Genomic DNA, 19,501 nt, shown 5'->3' with positions numbered 1-19,501 from the left:
TCCATGCTAATACATTACGCCCAAACCTTGAGCTCCTATCTTGTGCAATAACCTGTTATGTGGCACCTTATCGAATGCCTTCTGGAAATCCAAATACACTACATCTACCGGTTCCCCTTTATCAACTCTGTTTGTTATATCCTCAAAGAACTCTAGCAAATTTGTCAAACTTGATTTCTCTTTCACAAAACCATGTTGACTCTGTCTGACTGCGTTAAGCTTTTTAAATGTCCTGTTATTTCTTCCTTAATAATGGACTCTAGCATTTTCCCAACAACAGATGTTAGGCTGACTGGTCTATATTTTCCTGTTTTTTGTCTCCCTCCCTTCTTGAGCAGGGGCCTCACATTAGCAGTTTTTCAATCCACTGGGACCCTCCTGGAATCCAGAGAGTTCTGGAATATTTCGGCCAATGCCTCTGCTATCTTCACAGCCACTTCCTTTAAAACCTGTCTCCTCTCTCCTAGGGAAAGAGGCAGAAAAATGTTTTTTTTTGTTCTGCAAAGGACTAAGCAGGTGTTTTTTCTGTGCAGTGTAATTATTCTTCCCAACATAGTTCCTATAAGACTACTTTCTTTTAAGCATCTGCAATTTTAGAAGTGTACATTTGTGCCTAAGTCATCAGCATTGTATACCCCACATTCTTCAAGCTATCACAACATATTAGTGAAGCGTATCATTCTCAACTGAGGGCAGAGTGTGTGCATCTCTCTCATTCAGATGGAATTAACATTTTTCTACAAGACCCATTCAAATATTTCCTGAGAAATGCATTACCGTATTTATTGAACACATCCCATGAACTAGGTAAATGTAAATTGCCCTCTAAAAGCCTTAAATATACACTTTGTAATTACAACACATGACACAGAACAAATGACTTTATTCACTAGCTTAATTTCTTAAAGATCATCAACTACGGTTATCACAGCTTTCAGTATGAATACCAGACCACATGGCAAATACAGTTTTCAGTGCAAATGGTTAAGCATTACAAAACAACCTTTCAATGTATAAACACAGCTCTACATTAATATGAACATAAAACAATATTACAGATAGGAAAATATCTACAGGTCCAGCCAGCTTGCCCATTACAATAGTGACAATTCATGAGTGCAAGGATAGGGGTTAAGGTTGAGTTTTTTTTTGAGCAAGGGGGTGGTGGTGGCAGATTTGAAAGCAAGGGTGCCTTAGGAAAGGGAACTATTTACAACATCAGCTAGCATGGGAGCCAATAAAAGAAGTTGGTTGGTCAGTTTAGTGGAACTAGGGTCAAGAACTAGGTGGTGGGTCTCATGGACAAGATGAGCTCAGAGGAGGTGAGGACACAGGAGTGGAAAAAGGAGAGAAATATAACAGTTCAATGCTAGACGGGGGAACTTGAGAGTTGTTTGGCTTGGTTGGCAAAGGGGAGGGAGGAATGTGACAGAGGCAACTGAATAGTTGGTCTCAATCCTCGTGACAAAGAATAGAATGAGTTCCTCGCACTGTTGGAAGAAAGGTTTGTAGCAACGGGGCAGTGGGTTTGAAGGGATGAGTGGTAGTGGATAAAAGAAGCCAGAGGTTATCTTTGCATTTCAGGATACTCCTGGTACATTGAGCAGTTTTAGTAGAGGAGAGCAGGGCCTTTTGGTGTTTGATGTGGTCCAGCCAGATCTGGTAATCAATAGTTAGACAAGTTGTGCACCATGAGCATTTATATCTGTGTCCCCTGGACTTAAGGGATTGAAGAAACACAAAGTAACCATTCCATTAGAGCTATTTTGTTAAACCAAGGGAAATTTGACTGGTCACAGTGTGCTTAGGTGAGAAGCATTTAATCCCATAATGGGTCGGAGTTCCATGTAAAGTGTGCCAAGTATAAAATTTCAAGTTATGCATTAGCCTCTTGTAGGTTAAAGCACCTCTGTTTTTGCCCCATATGGCAAACTCGGCAATGCCAAACCAGTCATTTGTATATAACCTAAAGGCCATAGCTTTTCTTTTGAACACTTGCTCTGTAACAACATCCTGGAATTATGTTTCTCAAGGCTCATCTCCTTGACCTAACCAATTCCATTAACTTTAGGCTCATGAGAAAAGGTTAATTACTTCACAAAAAGATCAGTACTCCATTTTAACTAATCCATTCATGGCTGGCGACTCTGTCCCAAATATTTGGCCTTAGCTGGGAAATAATAAAGTGACTCAATAGCACAAGCTTCAAAGCATTATATAACTGCCTGTCTATAACATCATATTTTCTTATACATGCTCAGTCCTTGATTTAGTCCAGAAGCTAATGAGTTTACTGTCTGTGAAGCATGTGGAACAAAGAATTTATTCAATTTTATAATCTGTTTTCCTTTTTCTAAAGGCTATGAATAATACACATTTATACATGCTGATAATACTCAGCAGCCAACAACACTGTAGCCCAGTAAGAGTTTATTAACTGTTGACAGTTTGGCATAAATAAAGTGCAAATTTAGCACAATGTTACCTACCAACCAATAACAGCAGCCAATTATTCTAATAATGGGAAGCATCCAGTAAAAAATGGCTTTCTTCCAATAAAAATGAGAGATATGTTAACCGAGGAGAAAAATGTTTTTTCCCTTCAAGGTTTATATTTGCAGCCTTGCACACAAAGATGAGTTTTTTTTGTGTTGTATTGTGACAACATTCGTCTAATCTACTGTGTGGCCTGAGATAATTGGTGGAGAATCTTGCTTTGCTATCTCTTCCTCATTCTCTCCATTTTGCCTTTCTTCTGGTTCTTTTCTCCCCCACCTTTCCCTCACTTAATATCTATTTAGTTATTTCTATTTTAATTCTTTCCCCTTCATCCTGGCTCACATCTTGTAACTGCAGAGATTGTAAAGTGAGATGGATCTAAACCTAGGTTCTGATCTGGTTACATAATAAACAGAGGTAGATGACTTTGCTATTTTTCACAAAAGGCTGGGACCGCAGTTGGAGCCTATTATTTCAAAGAAGGTTACCTGCTACCAGCCTAGATATAAATACAACTTTACATACTTAGCCGCAATATCAGTGCCAATATTAAAAACATAAAAACAAGATATTAAATGCACAAGAATAAACAACTCTATATCAGGCAAGTGCAGTTTTTCTCTAACTTTTGCTACCAATTTCACATTTTTAATAGGAGTACTTCACAACTGGGTTTCAGCCAGTTAATGAGAAATGTAGATAGAATGTATTGTTTTTCAAGCATGAGGAATTTTGCTATCAATGTGTTACATTTCTGTGTAACTAAATTACCGCTATTACTTGAAGCACTTAGAGATAAGGGCCAATATTATTTAAAGTGGCAACTTAATCATCCATTTGCAAGATTTTATTTATTTCTTAGGTTTTGGGGAAAGCTGGCAAGCCATTATTTGCTACCTATCCCGAGTTGGACCAAGGGCAGTTAAGAGTCAATTATGCAGCAAAGGATTGTTGCCATGCATAGACTAGACCAGGCTGGGGTGGCAGGTTCCTTTCTCTGATGGGCATTAATGAATTATTTGGGTTTCTGGGGCATGATTCATCACTGTTCACAGTGAACAGGATGTGAGAGTGGTGGGGTTCATGTGAATATTGGCATGCACATTCAAGGCTCACACAAAATGTGTTACAAGTGGCAGCGCCAAGTACATCATGGGCAAAAGTCAACATGCTGCCAAGTTGCCCCTTTACAACACGTAGCTACCCCATGACAGCACGCACTTAAACATCAAAAGGACAGCATCAAGGGTGCTGGCACAACAGACAGGAGTCAATACTGTCAATAAAAACATTACAGATACAAATAACAGACTCTGACTCACTATGGGCAACACTTTGGGAGGTCAACTGGTTTGTATGGAAAATAAATATAAAGTACTCATTTAAAGAAGCTATGAACATTTAGGAATAGATTTCTTCAACAAATCTGTCTTTTACTGTTACACATAACTGTCATTAATGGATAATATCCTTCCCATCTAATTTAATTTTTCTTGCCAGAAACATGTAAATCTACTGCAAAGGCATTTTGGGTGAATTCCCAACAGAGTTCATAGAATAAGACAGATAATCTAGTCTATTAATCAATGACAATCTTTAGACTACATGCTGGATCTAAAATTTGTTCAGGAAATTAAAGGCCAATAGCTACAGGCCACAGTTCCGCTTCAAAAAAAACACACAAAGCTAGGATATTTTAATTATTCATATGTTGCTCGAAGGTCACACGCCAAATGCGAATATAAATTTATAGAAAATTTAATCAAATGGAAAGGTACTAATCGATCTGAAAATGGACAGAGGCATTTGACAGGGTGGGCTAGTATGATATCCATCATGGCAGAAGTTTAAGGGAATTGTCTTCACATTGTACTCTGCTTTAGAAGCTATGGATATAGGTTTCTGAAAACATGTTTGCTTTGGTAATTTTACTCTAACATTTGAGATTTGTACCCTATTTTGGTATCATTCATTATAATATTGCTATGAAACTAAATTCTGTTTGCAGTGATACATGGCCTTTGTGTTTGTCATAATCTCCAGAGAAGGCAGTATGGAACAGTGACAGTGTGTGAGGGATGGATTACAAAATCTCACTCTCTAGTCAGGCAGAAAAGCTAAGACATGAGTGCATAACCTACTAAAGAAAAGATTAGATGGTTAGTTCAGAGAATATTAATTTGTGCGTTTAGCCCATAACAGGAACAAAATTACATTTTATTTTAAAAGAGGTAGAAAATATCTGCAGTTCACTGGAAAATTGTATTCTGTTAATTCAAATACTTCATGTAAGCTAAGCCAGGTGGTTCATTTGCAATTGGCCTCATCTGACTTGAATATTTACAGCCTGCCTTCAGAAAAGGCAGAAGTATACACCTGATGGCACATCCGTGATCAGAGCAATCAATATACACAAGGACTTCCCCGCTGGAAGTCCCCACGCAACAACTGCAAGGGAATTGCCTGGGAAGTTTAAACTTCCAATGGGCAATTACCCTACACTGGGAACCATCCAAAGCTCCGATTTAAATCGGAGACTTCGGATGGTTCCAACTCTCTTAGCAGAATAGTTACCCAGGAAAAGTTAGAAGGATCAGAACCACTTCTAACTCCTAGGTAATTATGGTACTGAACCCCTGATCCCCCTCCAATTAACTCCCCGACCGCCCCCCAGACTTTCCCACCCCACAACAGCCCAACTACCTCCAGAACCCCCTTGACTACCCCAACCCCGACATCCCCACCCATCCAACTCCCTGGCTTCTCAAACCGCAGTTAAACACAGGGGCCTTTAAACTTACCCTGGCTTATGACAGCTAGTGCCGTAAAAACGGGATGTGGCTTCATTTCCCCCGATGCTACAGTCCTGCACCGGATGGAATCAAGAAGCAGGTACGCTGCACATTTCTCACCAGGCCCTGGTCAAAAGAGCCAGCAAGAAACATGCAGCTCCCAACCTGGGTAGGTAAAAAAGAGCAGAGTGGCAATCTGACTGTGACTGACACTCCTCAAAGTTTTGGCCCAATATCCCCTTATGTGGGCCAGTGTCAAATTTTGTCTGATATGAACCTTGTGAAGAGGCTAGGTATGTTTTATCATGTTAAAGGTCCTATATAAATGCAAATTGTTGTTGCTGTCGTCATATCCTATTGAAGGCTTGAAAAATTAACCAATAATTTAGCAAAGGATGGCAAACCCCTTATGACCAATCTGAGCTTTAACCTGACATTGATAGTTACAGTATTGACAACAGGTATTTATGCATAGTTAAGTATGTTACAAACCAATGCATAAACATTCATGCATTTCAGGCAAAACTATCATTTCATTGACCTAAAGAGCTTTGCTCTCATTTTCTGACAGTTAACAAGAGAATCATTCAATTTCAAAAGTTTACCTATTTGCTTTGATACCTAACTGGGGAATTGATGATCAGTTGATACAAGTGATAATTTGCAACCTTCCCAAAGGGTTTTGATAAGCTCTGACAACAAAGAATTGAAGAAGGATCCCAAGTCTTTAGCCTTTAGAATTTGGTTGCTGCTGCTACTTCAGCAAACACTAACTAATTGTGCAAGGAAGTTCCCACAAACAATTAATGAGATAAATGGATCAGTTAATCTACTTTATTTTTAGTGGCTCTGTAAAACTACCTGCTCTTCTTCACAAAGCTTCATGGGATGTTGTACATCCATCTGTACAGGTAGATGGGAGCTCAGTGTTATACCCAATCCAAAGGATTGCACCTCCAACAATGCAATACTCCCTCAATACTGCCTAGATTATGTACTCATACCCTTTGAGCTCAGGGTTCCCTGTTCTTAGTCATTATCTGGTTACTTCTTCCAGAAGGTACACGTCAAAATTAAGTAACACAATTATATTTGTATATAATTATATAATACATGTTATGCACAAACAGCCTAGCAACACTCGTTATTTGTGCGCACACAAAGGGCCAAAGAACAGGAGTGCTGTTTCTGTAGGTTGTAAGGAAAAGACAAGGCTGCGAAAGAGGAGTTTGAGTAAGCATTGTGTACCACATTTTTGAGGTCTTGGTAAAGAATGAATTAGAAGACAAAATGATTCTCATTCAACACAATGAGAATATATGAAGGAGGAAGTGCATGTATTGTTTACTTGAAGATCAGGATGAACATCAAAGAAAAGTTTAGAACAGCAATCAACATAATGCGATTTAAAAAGAATGCCAGCCATAAAAATTGTGGTAGAGCAAATGTTTGATGGGTATAGGACAAGGAAAGATCAACTATTAACCCACAGGAATTTTTTTTACCCTATCCATGATACCACTTTAATTGTTCTATTTTTCAGCACAAGAACTCTGGAATTATTATATGCTTGATGATAGTACTGCTTTGCAGTCAACCTCTCTTCCAGTCTGAACATCCAAAAGCCTCTCCAGTAATAGACTGGAGATTTGTACTGCTGGCACAGGGCAGTCAAGGTAACAAAGTATTTGAGATTGGCCAGGACCATTGTAATATTTTAAAGTATGGTGAGGTGACACAATCAATAAAAGAAAAACATTTTTTTCATCAACCTATATATAGATACTTGGTGTGTTTGTAAATACTTAGTCACATTTCTTCGTATCCTATTGTCTCACAGGTGGTGTCTGGCAATTTTTATTGAACCAAAATTTTATGCTACAAGTTTCTTTTGAAAAGTCACAACCAAGTAGTTGACTATATACTTCAATGACTCGTGCCAGCCAGTTGAGGAGTTTACAGATTTTTTCCAAAATTCTGAACAGAGCATCACTTCTGATCTGAGCTGGCCATGTAAGATCAGCCTATTCAGAAAATCATTTGAAAAAGAGACCTAGAAATAAAGAGCCTTGTTTGATAAAGTGCAATGTAATATGTCTTCTAAAGTATCAATTTGGGCCTAACAGCTCAGCATGGTGGATTCTGGTGTGTTAACTCATGTAGGAGATGGTGGAAAACATGAATTCTGGAGTTTCAATCTACTGTTACCTGAATGGGATGAGGTGAATGAAATCAGGAAATATTGAATTTACTATGTGTCTAAGGCAGAGGATAAAGCAGCAGCAAGGTCAGAGCATTTTCAAGTAGTTCCAAGTACTTATGTGGGATTTAAAAGTAAAACCCAATTTCATTATCTTATAAGATGGCTACTAAAATGAAGAATGTTTGTGGTTCTAGTGAAACCACTTATTTTCTACACTGCAACATGTATGAAACATAATTCTACAAGTTAGCTGGTTTAAATAGAATACACAGAGCCGCATAAATGGTTTTAACCTGTCACACAGTTCCCATTACAACATTCTATTTATTTGACTTTTCTGCAGCCATTTGATACAACTGAGTGGTTTGTGAGGCCATTTCCGAAGGGAGTTAAGAGTTAATCACATTGCTGTCAGTCTGGAGTCATGTCTAAGCCAGACCTGGTAAGGTTGGCAGATTTCCCTTCTTGAAGAGTGAACCAGTTGGGTTTTTACAACAGTCCAATAGTTTCATGATCATCATTATTAAGACTAGCTTTTTATTCCAGGTTGATTAATTAATTCAATTTAAATTCCACCAGCTGCCATGTTAAGATTTGAATTCATCTCTCTGGAGCATTAGCATGAGCATCTGGATTTCCAAATCATTAACATTACCACTATCGTTCTTAATATTAAGAGCAATTAGGGATAGGCAACAATTGCCGGCCATCCATCCAATGGATGGATAAAAAAATTCTATTTACCGCATTCAATTTAAATAAAGATGGTTAATACAAGTTATGTTTTTCCTCTATTACTTTAATTATTCTAACTGAATTAAAAAGCTGAACTACCGTGACATTAAGTGTAAATTTGTGCCTTTTTAAAAATATGATGGATTGAAATAAAGATCAAATATAGCAAAAAACAGCAGAACACATCTGCAGAATAAGAGAAATATTTCCAGTGGTTGTCTAGTCAGTGTTTAGTCAGTGGAAGGTCACCTACTTTTACATGGGACATGTGGGCACAAGCAACATTGCTACTACATCTATATACTGACCTACCAACAAAACCAACACCAGAGCCAAGGTCAGCCATGATCTCACTGAATGGCAGAGCAAGATTGAAGGGCTGAATGGCCTACCCCTACTCCTATTTCTTATGTTCTTATCTTACATTTATAAAGCACCTTTAACATAGAAACATGGAAACAGCAATGCCCACTCAACAGGTGGGTTTTTCAGAGGCCACAACTGCTCCAAGCAATCCAGGCACTGACCTCATATTTTGAGACCAGCTTCCAGAAGGGCCTGAAGTCAGGAACCACCTTTGTTGACTTATCCTGTCCCAAGACAGTGTGCCATGCACACATGCTGCTGAAACTCTCCAAACAGTCATCCACTGTGTGAAAAGTCTATAACTAATCAACTCCATGATCAGCAACCGACAGTTCAGTGTGCACCTTGGAAATCAGCTGCCCACAAGGTCCTTGCACTGGCTCTCTTCAGCTTCTATACCAGTGACCTCCCTCCCACAAAGTCACAGCTCATCGCATATGCTGACGACTTGGCACTGATTTTTCAAGCTAAAGAACTTCAGGACATTGAGAAAACACTCACTGAGGATCTATGTTCTTTCGAAGCCTACTTCAGAAAATGGAGACTTCGACCAAACACTGCCAAGACTATTGTTTCAGCTTTCCAGCCAAACACTCGAAGGCAAGAACTTCCATGTCCAAAACAAAAATAAAAATAAAAATACCTGGAAAAACTCAGGTCTGACAGCATCTGCGGAGAGGAACACAGTTAACGTTTCGAGTCCGTATGACTCTTCAACAGAACTAAGGAAAAATAGAAAAGAGGTGAAATATAAGCTGGTTTAAGGTGGGGTGGAACAGGTAGAGCTGGATAGAGGGCCAGTGATCGGTGGAGATTGCCAGATGTCATAGACAAAAGGACAAAGAGGTGTTGAAGGTGGTGATATTATCTAAGGAATGTGTTAATAGGTGACATTAAGGGTAGAAAGCAGGACAAGCAAGGTACAGATAGCCCTAGTGGAGGTGGGGTGGGGGGAAGGGATCGAAATAGGCTACAAGGTAGAGATAAAACAAAGGATGGAAATACATTTAAAAATAATGGAAATAGGTGGGGAAATAAAAATATATATAAATTATTGGAAAAAAAGGGGGGGGGGGGGGAAATCAGGAAGGGGATGGGGATGGAGGAGAGAGAGTTCATGATCTAAAATTGTTGAACTCAATATTCAGTCCAGAAGGCTATAAAGTGCCTAGTCGGAAGATGAGGTGCTGTTCCTCCAGTTTGCGTTGAGCTTCACTGGAACAATGCAGCAGGCCAAGGATGGACATGTGGGCATGAGAGCAGGGTGGAGTGTTGAAATGGCAAGCGACAGGGAGGTCTGGGTCATGCTTGTGGACAGACCTAAGGTGTTCCGCAAAGCGGTCACCCAGTCTGCGTTTGGTCTCTCCAATGTAGAGGAAACCGCATTGGGAGCAGCGAATGCAGTAGACTAAATTGAGGGAAGTGCAAGTGAAACGCTGCTTCACTTGAAAGGAGTGTTTGGGCCCTTGGACGGTGAGGAGAGAGAAAGTGAAGGGGCAGGTGTTGCATCTTCTGCAGTTGCATGGGTAGGCGCCGTGGGAGGGGGTTGAGGTGTAGGGGGTGATGGAGGAGTGGACCAGGGTGTCCCGGAGGGAACGATCCCTGCGGAATGCCACCGGGTGGGTGAAGGGAAGATGTGTTTGGTGGTGGCATCATGCTGGAGTTGGCGGAAATGGCGGAGGATGATCCTTTGAATGCGGAGGCTGGTGGGGTGATAAGTGAGGACAAGGGAGACCCTATCATGGTTCTGGGAGGGAGAGGAAGGTGTGAGGGCGGATGCGCGGGAGATGGGCCGGACACGGTTGAGGGCCCTGTCAACCTCCGTGGGTGGAAAACCTTCCCTAACTTCCATGTCCAGTTCTGTGGTGGACCACTCACCCACAACCCAATGCCAAAATATCTTGGCATAACTCCTGATTATATATTGACCTACCAACACCACCTCTAGAGCACCAGAAGCAAGGTCAGGGCAAGAGTCAATCTCGTACAGAAACTGGCGGGTACCACATGGGGCAGCAAAACCAAACACTATGCACTGCTTCACTCGCCCTGGTCTACCTAACTGCAAATACTGCTGCTCAACCTGGCTCAGGAGCCGGCACACAAACATGGTAGGGAGCCACCTCCAGGAAGCCATGAGAATTATTTCTGGTAAATTGAAACCAATACAGCTTGAGTGGCTTCTTGTGCTGGCACATACTGAACCACCTGATGTCTGCAGGGAAAACATCCTCCTCAAATTCACTGGCTGACAGCTAATGAAGCACTCCCATTGACACTTGTCTGAAATCCTGTAATGCTTATTAGAATGCACTCTGCACCCTAAAACTGACAACAGCCCTACTTCTTGATGGCATACCTCCTGGCTAACTGCAACCATCACCAACCACAACCTGGTAACTGACCCAGGTGTTGAAGTCCCAGGTTTCAACCTTCACCCATAGAAAATCTGGACAACCCTCAACCATTTGAGATAGGGCCAGGGAAGATGTGGCCATCTTCTCCACAAGTGGAACATGAGGAACAGCTCAGTGTGACTGCAGCCATCCAAGTCAGACCATCGCCCATATACTGAACTTCAGCACCAAGTGATCCATTCCTGGTGACATCACAACCATTCATACCATGTCAGTTGAAGCCATTGAATTGATAGTTAACCTTGACATCAAACTATAAAATTGCTTCCCCAGCCATACAAATAAAGACGAAGGTAGAAAAAATTCCCAAAGCGTAATCTGAAACAGGCACTAAACCAAGATGATATCAGGAGGGATGACCCACAATGGTACATTTTAAGAAGTCTTAAAGAAGGTAAAAAGGGTTTAGGAGGGGAATTCCAGTCAATGCGGGCTAAGCAATCGATCACAGTGGTGGTATAAAGGGAAGGGGGAATTCACCAGAAGTCAGAATTAAAGGTCTGGAGAACTGTGAGATAGGATTATAGAACTGGAGAAAGGGATAAAACTGCAAAGGGATTTAAACAGAATGATGAGTATTTTAAATTTGAACCAGGGGCCAAGACAGGTCAGTCAGGACAGGTTGGTGGCCGAGTGAGACATGGTACAGGCTAGGATACAAGAGTGTTGAATCCTAAGTTCATAGAGGCTAGCCAGGAAAGCACTGGAATGAATCAGTTATGGACATGACAATAGCACGGATTGGAATTTCAGCCACAAATGGGCTGAGGTGGGAGCAGAGGTAGGCAATGTTATATAGGTGGAGATAGTCTTTGTTTTGAAGATATGTAGTTGGACTCTCATGGGTCGCCTAGGTTGCAGAAGAGCTGACTTGGCCTGAAACAGTAACAGGGAAGTGAGGTGGTATTAAGTCCAATATTGAGCAGACCATTGTTTTTGATTCCTGTCACAAACTCTATCCCCTAGCCACCGACTCCATTCCTCTCCTGAATACTAAAGGCTGTATCAGACTGCTTTCAACCTTAGTGTCCCATTTGATCCCATATCCTCTCCATCACCAAGAGTGCCTGCTTCTTATGTTCTTATTGGGTTGAAAGGTTATGGGAGAAGACGGGAAATTGGAGTGGAGGCCAAAATGAGATCAGCCATGATCGTAATGAATGGCGGGGCAGGCTCGAGGAGCTGAATTGCCTACTCCTGCTCCTATTTCTTATGTTGTTCTCACCTCCATAACATCACCCATCTCCACCCTTGCCTCAGCTCATCTCACTCATTTTTCCAGAACCATCTCATCCAATTCAGGGTTGCAGGGAGTTGGAGCCTATCCTGACAGGCAATGGGCGCTAGGCAATGTACACCCAGGACGGGATGCTAATCCATCACAAGGCGCACGCACGCACGCACACACAGGGGGACAATTTACTGTAGGCAAGCCACCTAACCATCGCGTCTTTGGGCGGTGGGAGGAAACCGGGGCATCTGGCAAAAACCCACGGAAACACGGGGAGAAAGTGCAAACTCCACACAGACAGACACCAGAGGTCAAGATTGAACCCGGACCCCTGGAGCTGTGAGGTGGCAGTGTTAACCACTGAGCCACCGGGCCGCCCACCTCAGCTCATCTATTCTTGAAATATTTATCAATGCCTTTGTTACTTTTAGTCTTGACTATTCCAATGCTCTCTTGGCCAACCTCCCACCTTGCATCCTCTGTAAACTTGAACTCGTTCAACATTCTGCTGGATGTATCCTAAATCATATCAAGTCCCTTTCACCCATCACCCCGTGCACACTGACCTACCGTGGCTCTTGCCTGGCAACACTTCAATGTTACAATTCTCGTCCTTGGCTCCCTATATGGCCTCACCCTTCCCACCCCTTAGCTCCTCAGATCTCGGTGTTCCTCCAATTCCATCTAGCCTTTTGTGCACTCTTGATCTTCATTGTTTTGGCTGTTATGCCTTCAGCTACTGGGTTCTATGCTCTGGGAGTCCCTCCATAAACCTCTCTGCTTCTCTACTTCTCTGATCCTTTAAGACACTCCTTAAAGGCTACTACTTTGACCAAATTTGGTCTCCCGTTCTAATACCTCATGAGGCTTTGGATATCAAGTTTTTTTTTAAAATACTCCTCTGATGTACCTTGGGACATTTTACATTAAGGGCACAATATAAATACAGGTTGCTGTTGCTTGTGATGGAGGTTAAAGGTAATTGTTTTGGTATTCTCAATGTTTAGCTGAAGGAAATTGCAGCTGATTCAACCTTGGATATCAGGCAATAATCTGAAACAGTCAGTCATTGCCAGCACCTGCTGACACCCCACAGCAAGAGAATCAAATGCCCAAAAGTAGTTTCCCCACCTTAAAATACATCAGTTGTGCCCATTTCCACCTATCTGGAGACTGGTATGCCTCAACTCCAAAAATATATAGGGGTTCCATCTGCACCTGGCTATCGGTAACTCAGATAAGGAGTCTGTGTCCCTGGCTCTAGTCTCTGGCATTCATCTTTTAAAATTTGGGCCGCTGTCCCACCCCTTACAATGCAACTAGGTCTCTGCCATTTTCTGATGGGTTTCATCAGAGTTACAACAGGAAACTGGCAGAACCCTTCCAGATATTCAAGGCCTATATAGCTTACTGTATCTTATTAAAGGATAAAGGTGTTGGACAAAGAAAGTAGTCCATCGAGTAATATCTTGAAGCTTTAAAGTTTAGCTAGTAGGAGACGTTCTAGTAAAGATATTATCTCTCTCAGCCTGTTACACCTCTGCTCAGCAGGCAGTCACTCAGTTACACATTGGCACCTGAATAGCAGAATAGTATTGCTGATGTTTTCAGCAGCTAAAAAACATTTTACATCATTGATAACGCAGGATTGTTCCTTCAATTTTATTGGAACAAATATATGGTGCAGCTAGCAACGATTGCTTTTAGGATATAAAGTCAGTAAGACATTAAGCACAGCATTTGAAATCTAACCTGGCAGGCAATGAATTAAGAAACAAGTCATGATACGAGGGGACCAATCCCATCAGCAGAAATAAGGAAAAGGGAAAATCAATGACAGCATTCTGATGGAAGATTATTAGAGGAAGACTGACCGGAGAGATTGACAATGCTTGGGGTGACACACAGTGTTGTGTTGTATTAGTGTTATAGAATAAGAGCAGAAGTTCTAGATGGTACAGGAAAAAGTCTGCATATCTTTGTCCTTTCTCAAAAAAGGAGTCACTGGATATTAAATACTTACATGCAATGAAACCGTTGTATGAGAGAAATTTCAACAAAAACTATAATAAATAAAATATTAATTTTCCTAGTGGATTTTTGAATGTATACTATTTAAGGAAAGATTTGGTGAAACATGTTTTAAATAAGCTATTTTTGAATAAAATCATGCAGTAAAAATTGAAACTTATTTATTGCTCAGCAAGATATTATGAGTTAATTTTGTTTTATTAAATGGATAATATGTATTACCTAAAAATTTCTAGTCAATACTAGTTAAATGTATTAGCTAAAAGTAGGCATAGTCATCCTGGCAATCCTGTAAACATCTATTAGGCAGCAAGTAGATGCACAATATTCATTCACCTTCATTTGTATTTGACTATTCTACAAACACGAGGTTTTTGTTTAACTATACCTTAACCTTAAATTTGGGATTTTTAAAAAGCTGCACAAGAAATTACTGTAACAGCAGGCCACTGTACTACAGTTCATGTGGAGAAATTACTCTTGCAAGTCAACATGAAAAAGAATCGCATATCCTAGAAACTGCAAAACTGGACAAAGAATAGTACAATTTAAAATTTGACCTGAAAGTGTACACAGCACATTGACTAGGTTTAAATAGGTTCCACATAAAGACTCTTGGCTGACATCACCAAACATGTTCCTTTGACTGCTTTTTCATTTCTATGAATAACCAGTTCGAATATGATTTTTTAAAAAATCAGCATACATTATATTAAGAGAACTGCCATATTCAACAAATTTAAGAGCAGTGCCTTACAATCATAGCATTAAACACTAGAATTTCCACCCCTTTAAATTTTACATTGTAAACTAGACTTTAAAGCATAAAAATCTTAATTTGCTGCTGATTCTGTTGTTCAGCTCCACTTACAACTTCTCAATGTCAGCAACTGGATATGGACAAGATAACATTCATGCCACAGAAATGTTGGCCAATGAATCTCCATCAAGTTTCAAACTGGCAGGCTCATTGATCATTATCATTGCTGAATCCTGTATCCTCAATATCCTGAGGTCCACCATTACCCAGAAGTTTAACTGGACCAGACACATCAACAACATGGTTACAAACAGGACAGAGGCTGGGGACTGTTCAGCAGGTAGCTCACTTCCTGGCCCTCCAAAGGGTACAATTCTAAAGCAGAAACAGGTAGACCTGGGGGTCTATGGGTACAAACCATTGAAGGTGGCAGGGTAGGTTGAGAAAGTAGTTAAAAAGCCATAAGGGGTCCTAAGCTTTATAAGCAGAGGCATAGTGTAGAAAAGCAAGGAAGTTATGATGATCCCTTAGAAAACACTGGTTTGGCCTCAACCTGAATACTGTGTCCAATTCTGGACACCACACTTTAGGAAGGATGTGAAGTCTTTAGAGAGGGTATAGAAATTTTTACGAGTGGCTGAGGAACTTCATATATATGGATAGATTGGAGAAGCTGAAGGTGTCCTCTGTTATGATATGGCAGGTGATATTTGCCAGGTTGACCAAATCTATAAGGGTAACTTGGCCACGCTATCACAACGATTTTGCAATTTGTATTTATTTCGAGGTTTGTGTACTGAAGTCAGATGTAATGAGTCCACTACCACTTTTAGAGGTCTTAAAGATCAAAGTAAAACATTTATTAACAAAAGCATAAACAACTTAAACACAGAAGATTACAATTACCCAGTTCCTAAAATTTCTACTTAACAAGTCTCCCAACTACACACCCCCTTGAAGGCAACAGTCCAAATAGATTCCGAATTTATAAAGTCATCCAGCAACATTATAAGCACCCACTGGACAATGGAATTCCAAAGGTTTTTAACATCACTTTGGTTACTGGAACAGCAAACTTATCCAGGGTGGCTAGAGGCTTTTCTCCCCAAGTCGGTTTCCCACAGTGCACCTTTCAAGATCTCACACACGCCTCACAGCCTTCCATCCTTCCTTAAATACATTTCTCTCTTTTTGATCTGTAAATCCCATTGTTTCAACTTGTCTTTAGAAGTTAGTTTTCTTCATGTTATCATTATGGCCAGCACTTTTGGGAAAAATCAATGTAATAACTTTGTCTTATTTATCCCGCCAGTTGTAAACATTTTCCATGTCCCTTTGAAAATCAAACACCTTTCCCACTTATCTACACACACACCAACATAAGCCTGCTTTACAGTAGCCCAGTGATATCAGGAAAAATATGATGGTACCTTGACATCTCTTCAGAGAGGAAATGGTTGAGAGGAGATCTGATGGAGGTGTTCAAAATCATGTGGGGTCTAGACAAAGTAGATAGAGAGAAACTGTTCCCATTGGCAGAAGGGTCAAGAACCAGAGGACACAGATTTAAGGTGAATGGCATAAGATCCAAAGGTGGCATGAGGAAATACTTTTTTATAGTTAGGATCTGGAATGCACAGAAAAGATTTGCAGGGTTATGCAGAAAGGGCAGGTGTGTGGGACTAGCTAAATTGCTCTTGCAGAGCCAGCATGGTGGGCCAAATGGCCTCCTCCTGTGCTATAACCATTCCATGATTTTATGCCTCTCTGATTCCTGGAATTCCCTACCTAACACCATTAGCAAAAGGGATGCAGTGGTTTAAGGGGATGATCCATTACCACTTTCTCAGGGCAACTAGACTCTGCAATAAATGTGGTGATGGCACTGTCACTTATATTCCATTAGCAAATTTTTAGAAAACTAATAAGTATAGAATTACAAAGCACACAAAATTCATATATATCAAACACTGCAATTCTGATTAGTGGAAGCCAACTAAATTCCATTTTGTGATGCTGCTTCACCAGTGAACATTTTTACACAAGATTTGTTGTAAGTGTTGATCAATTTTCTTTTGTTGTGTCTTATTTTGGGTTATATTATTCAGAATTAACAACAGATAATGAGATTAGACCTTCCACAGGACATTTGAATAACAGTTCACATATTATGCAAGCGCTAACATAACAAAAGTAACAAAGAACAACTCCACCACCACCCCCATCACTTCATGGCATTTTCCAGTTTCAGAAACCCTTTCTAACTATCCATATACTTATCATTTACCATTATGTAACTGAATACCTCTTTAATCAACCATGTTATTTATTACAAACATTCCCTAAAAACTTTGTTTTCACTGATTCCAGCTGAAGTTCCAGTTAAAATCAACAAGGATGTCAGACAAGATAAACCACTAATAAGTACTAAGCTTTGTCAAATCCCATGTACATATTAGGTTTTGATGATAACAAACAAAAGCTCAGCCACAACGGTTTTGTTTTTGACAGCTTATCTGCCATTTCAACTTGTGTATCAAGCTTAGTGAAGTAAAAAAAGTCTTTTTCCTATAACGTACAGTACAGAATGAATGTCTGTAACACATCTGATTCTGTACTTACCATGGGCCCAATGTAGAATAGCTATCAAACAATGAGACTTCCCAAACATAGCTGTCTGAATGTTGAATCCAAAGTTTAACAAATGCACTTTTAAGTGAAAATTTTTGTTATGCTACCTTAGAATAGATTTCAATTCTGATATTTATGGATGGATCTTCATCTTCTCCAGGAGAAACTATTGCTCTTAACCAGCTTTGCTACAAATTCCAAGGATTTCCTTGTAATGTGATGCAGCTGTTAAAACATTACCTTGTAATACAGTGAGAGTAGCATCCTGACTGTAACGCTTCCGAACTGCATTTGTTGCTACGCAGCGATATACCCCAGCATCACCCTCTTGCACATCTACAATTTGCAGAATTCCATTTGGGAGGACTATAAATCTGAAAAACAAATCCAAAGTTGCTATAACTTTTAACCCAAGAAAGGAATGAATTGATTTTATAATGAATCACAGTACTTTCCCTATTAATGGACCCAAAATTATCAGGTGATGCAAGTGATTTGAAATTAAACAATTTAAATCTACCCTTAATTCTGACAACAGGGTCACTTTAAAAATAATTGAATTCTAATGAACTAACAACTTTTGATTGTTTGGGATGCATGCAACAGATGTTAAGATATTTTAAAATGTAGATACTTGAACAAATATTTAACGTTGCAAAAAAAATGCACCACAGTAACTACACTAAATAAACCTGATTACTTATTTGCTAAGACATTTTACAGAGCAACAGACCAAGAAGCCAAAAAAAGTTGGTTAAGTATTTATTATACGGGAAATTCTTGGAGGAGGTGGCTTGCAACTTGACAGGTTCTTTGTGAAAAAACATCCTAATAGAAGCAATGCGGTGCCTGCAATCCGAAGTCAGAAAGAAAACCATTTACAATGGTTTCTCCTCTTGTGATAGTAATAGAATTCCCACTTATGAGTGCAACCAAAAACAAAATAATGCACAATTCAATTCCATCTGCTACATTAAATGATACAGGTCCAAAGGAAAACAGTTTAAGGGAACATGCATTTTGATGGTTTCCAAAGGTCCAAGTTAGAAGTGTAATTTTGAACTTCATTTTCCCATCATGGTAACATTTGTGGCATTCAAAACATGCCCATGTTCAGTTGCCCGCCCAAAACCTTTGTACATCTCCCACACTAATGGCTCCAGAAAGAGAGCTTGCATTTATATAGTGCCTTTCACATCATCAAGACAACGCAAAATGCTTCACAGCCAATAAATTACTTTAGGATTGCAGTCACTTATGTAAGCAAACACAGTAGCCAATTTGTACACAGCAAAAACACTGGAACCACTCATCCATGATTCTTCAAATACTGACACGGGATCTGCAATATAAAAGGTAACCCTGTTTAAACCACATGCTAACAGCACATTTTTGTTTTAGCCCGGTTGGTAAATTAGGGACATTCCCCAAATAGCGCTGCGGACATTTCATTTTAGCGTGGTTACTGAGCATGTGGAGTCTTTTTTAAAAACTGCCGCTTCGATACCTCTCCTACTTCCCAATCCTCCAGCTTCCCTCCCATTCATCACTTCACCCCCACTTACCAACCCTCCCCGTTTCCCTCCCCAGCTCGCCACCTTCATACTCTGACCCTCCCGCTCACTGCTTCCCTCATTGGCCCTATCACTCGCCGACCCTCCCAATCGCTGCTTCCCCTTGACCCTCCTACACTCTCCCAGGAGGGGTCAAAGGGGAAAGCTATGAGAGGAGGGGTTCGGGAGTCAGGAGAGGTGGTAAGTGAAAGTTGAAAGAGTTACTAAGTTATCAAGAGTTAGTAACAGCCAGTTAGGTTCAAGGCAGTCAATAGGATTTTAA

General features: G+C 40.3%; 1 protein-coding gene across 1 annotated transcript in view; it reads right to left on the bottom strand.

Moving 5' to 3' along the window:
* The window catches only part of igdcc4 (immunoglobulin superfamily, DCC subclass, member 4), a 140,827-nt gene that overhangs the window by 72,063 nt on the left and 49,263 nt on the right, over positions 1 to 19,501 (bottom strand). Inside the window, exon 4 of the mRNA XM_078529957.1 lies at positions 17,906 to 18,039. Coding sequence (XP_078386083.1) covers positions 17,906 to 18,039 — 134 coding nt within the window. The remainder of the gene's footprint in view (positions 1 to 17,905; positions 18,040 to 19,501) is intronic.

Source organism: Cetorhinus maximus, chromosome 26, assembly GCF_964194155.1.
Source record: "Cetorhinus maximus chromosome 26, sCetMax3.hap1.1, whole genome shotgun sequence".
Classification (NCBI taxonomy): domain Eukaryota; kingdom Metazoa; phylum Chordata; class Chondrichthyes; order Lamniformes; family Cetorhinidae; genus Cetorhinus; species Cetorhinus maximus.
The sequence above is the reverse complement of the archived record's forward strand: the minus strand, read 5'-3'. Positions and strand labels throughout refer to the sequence as shown.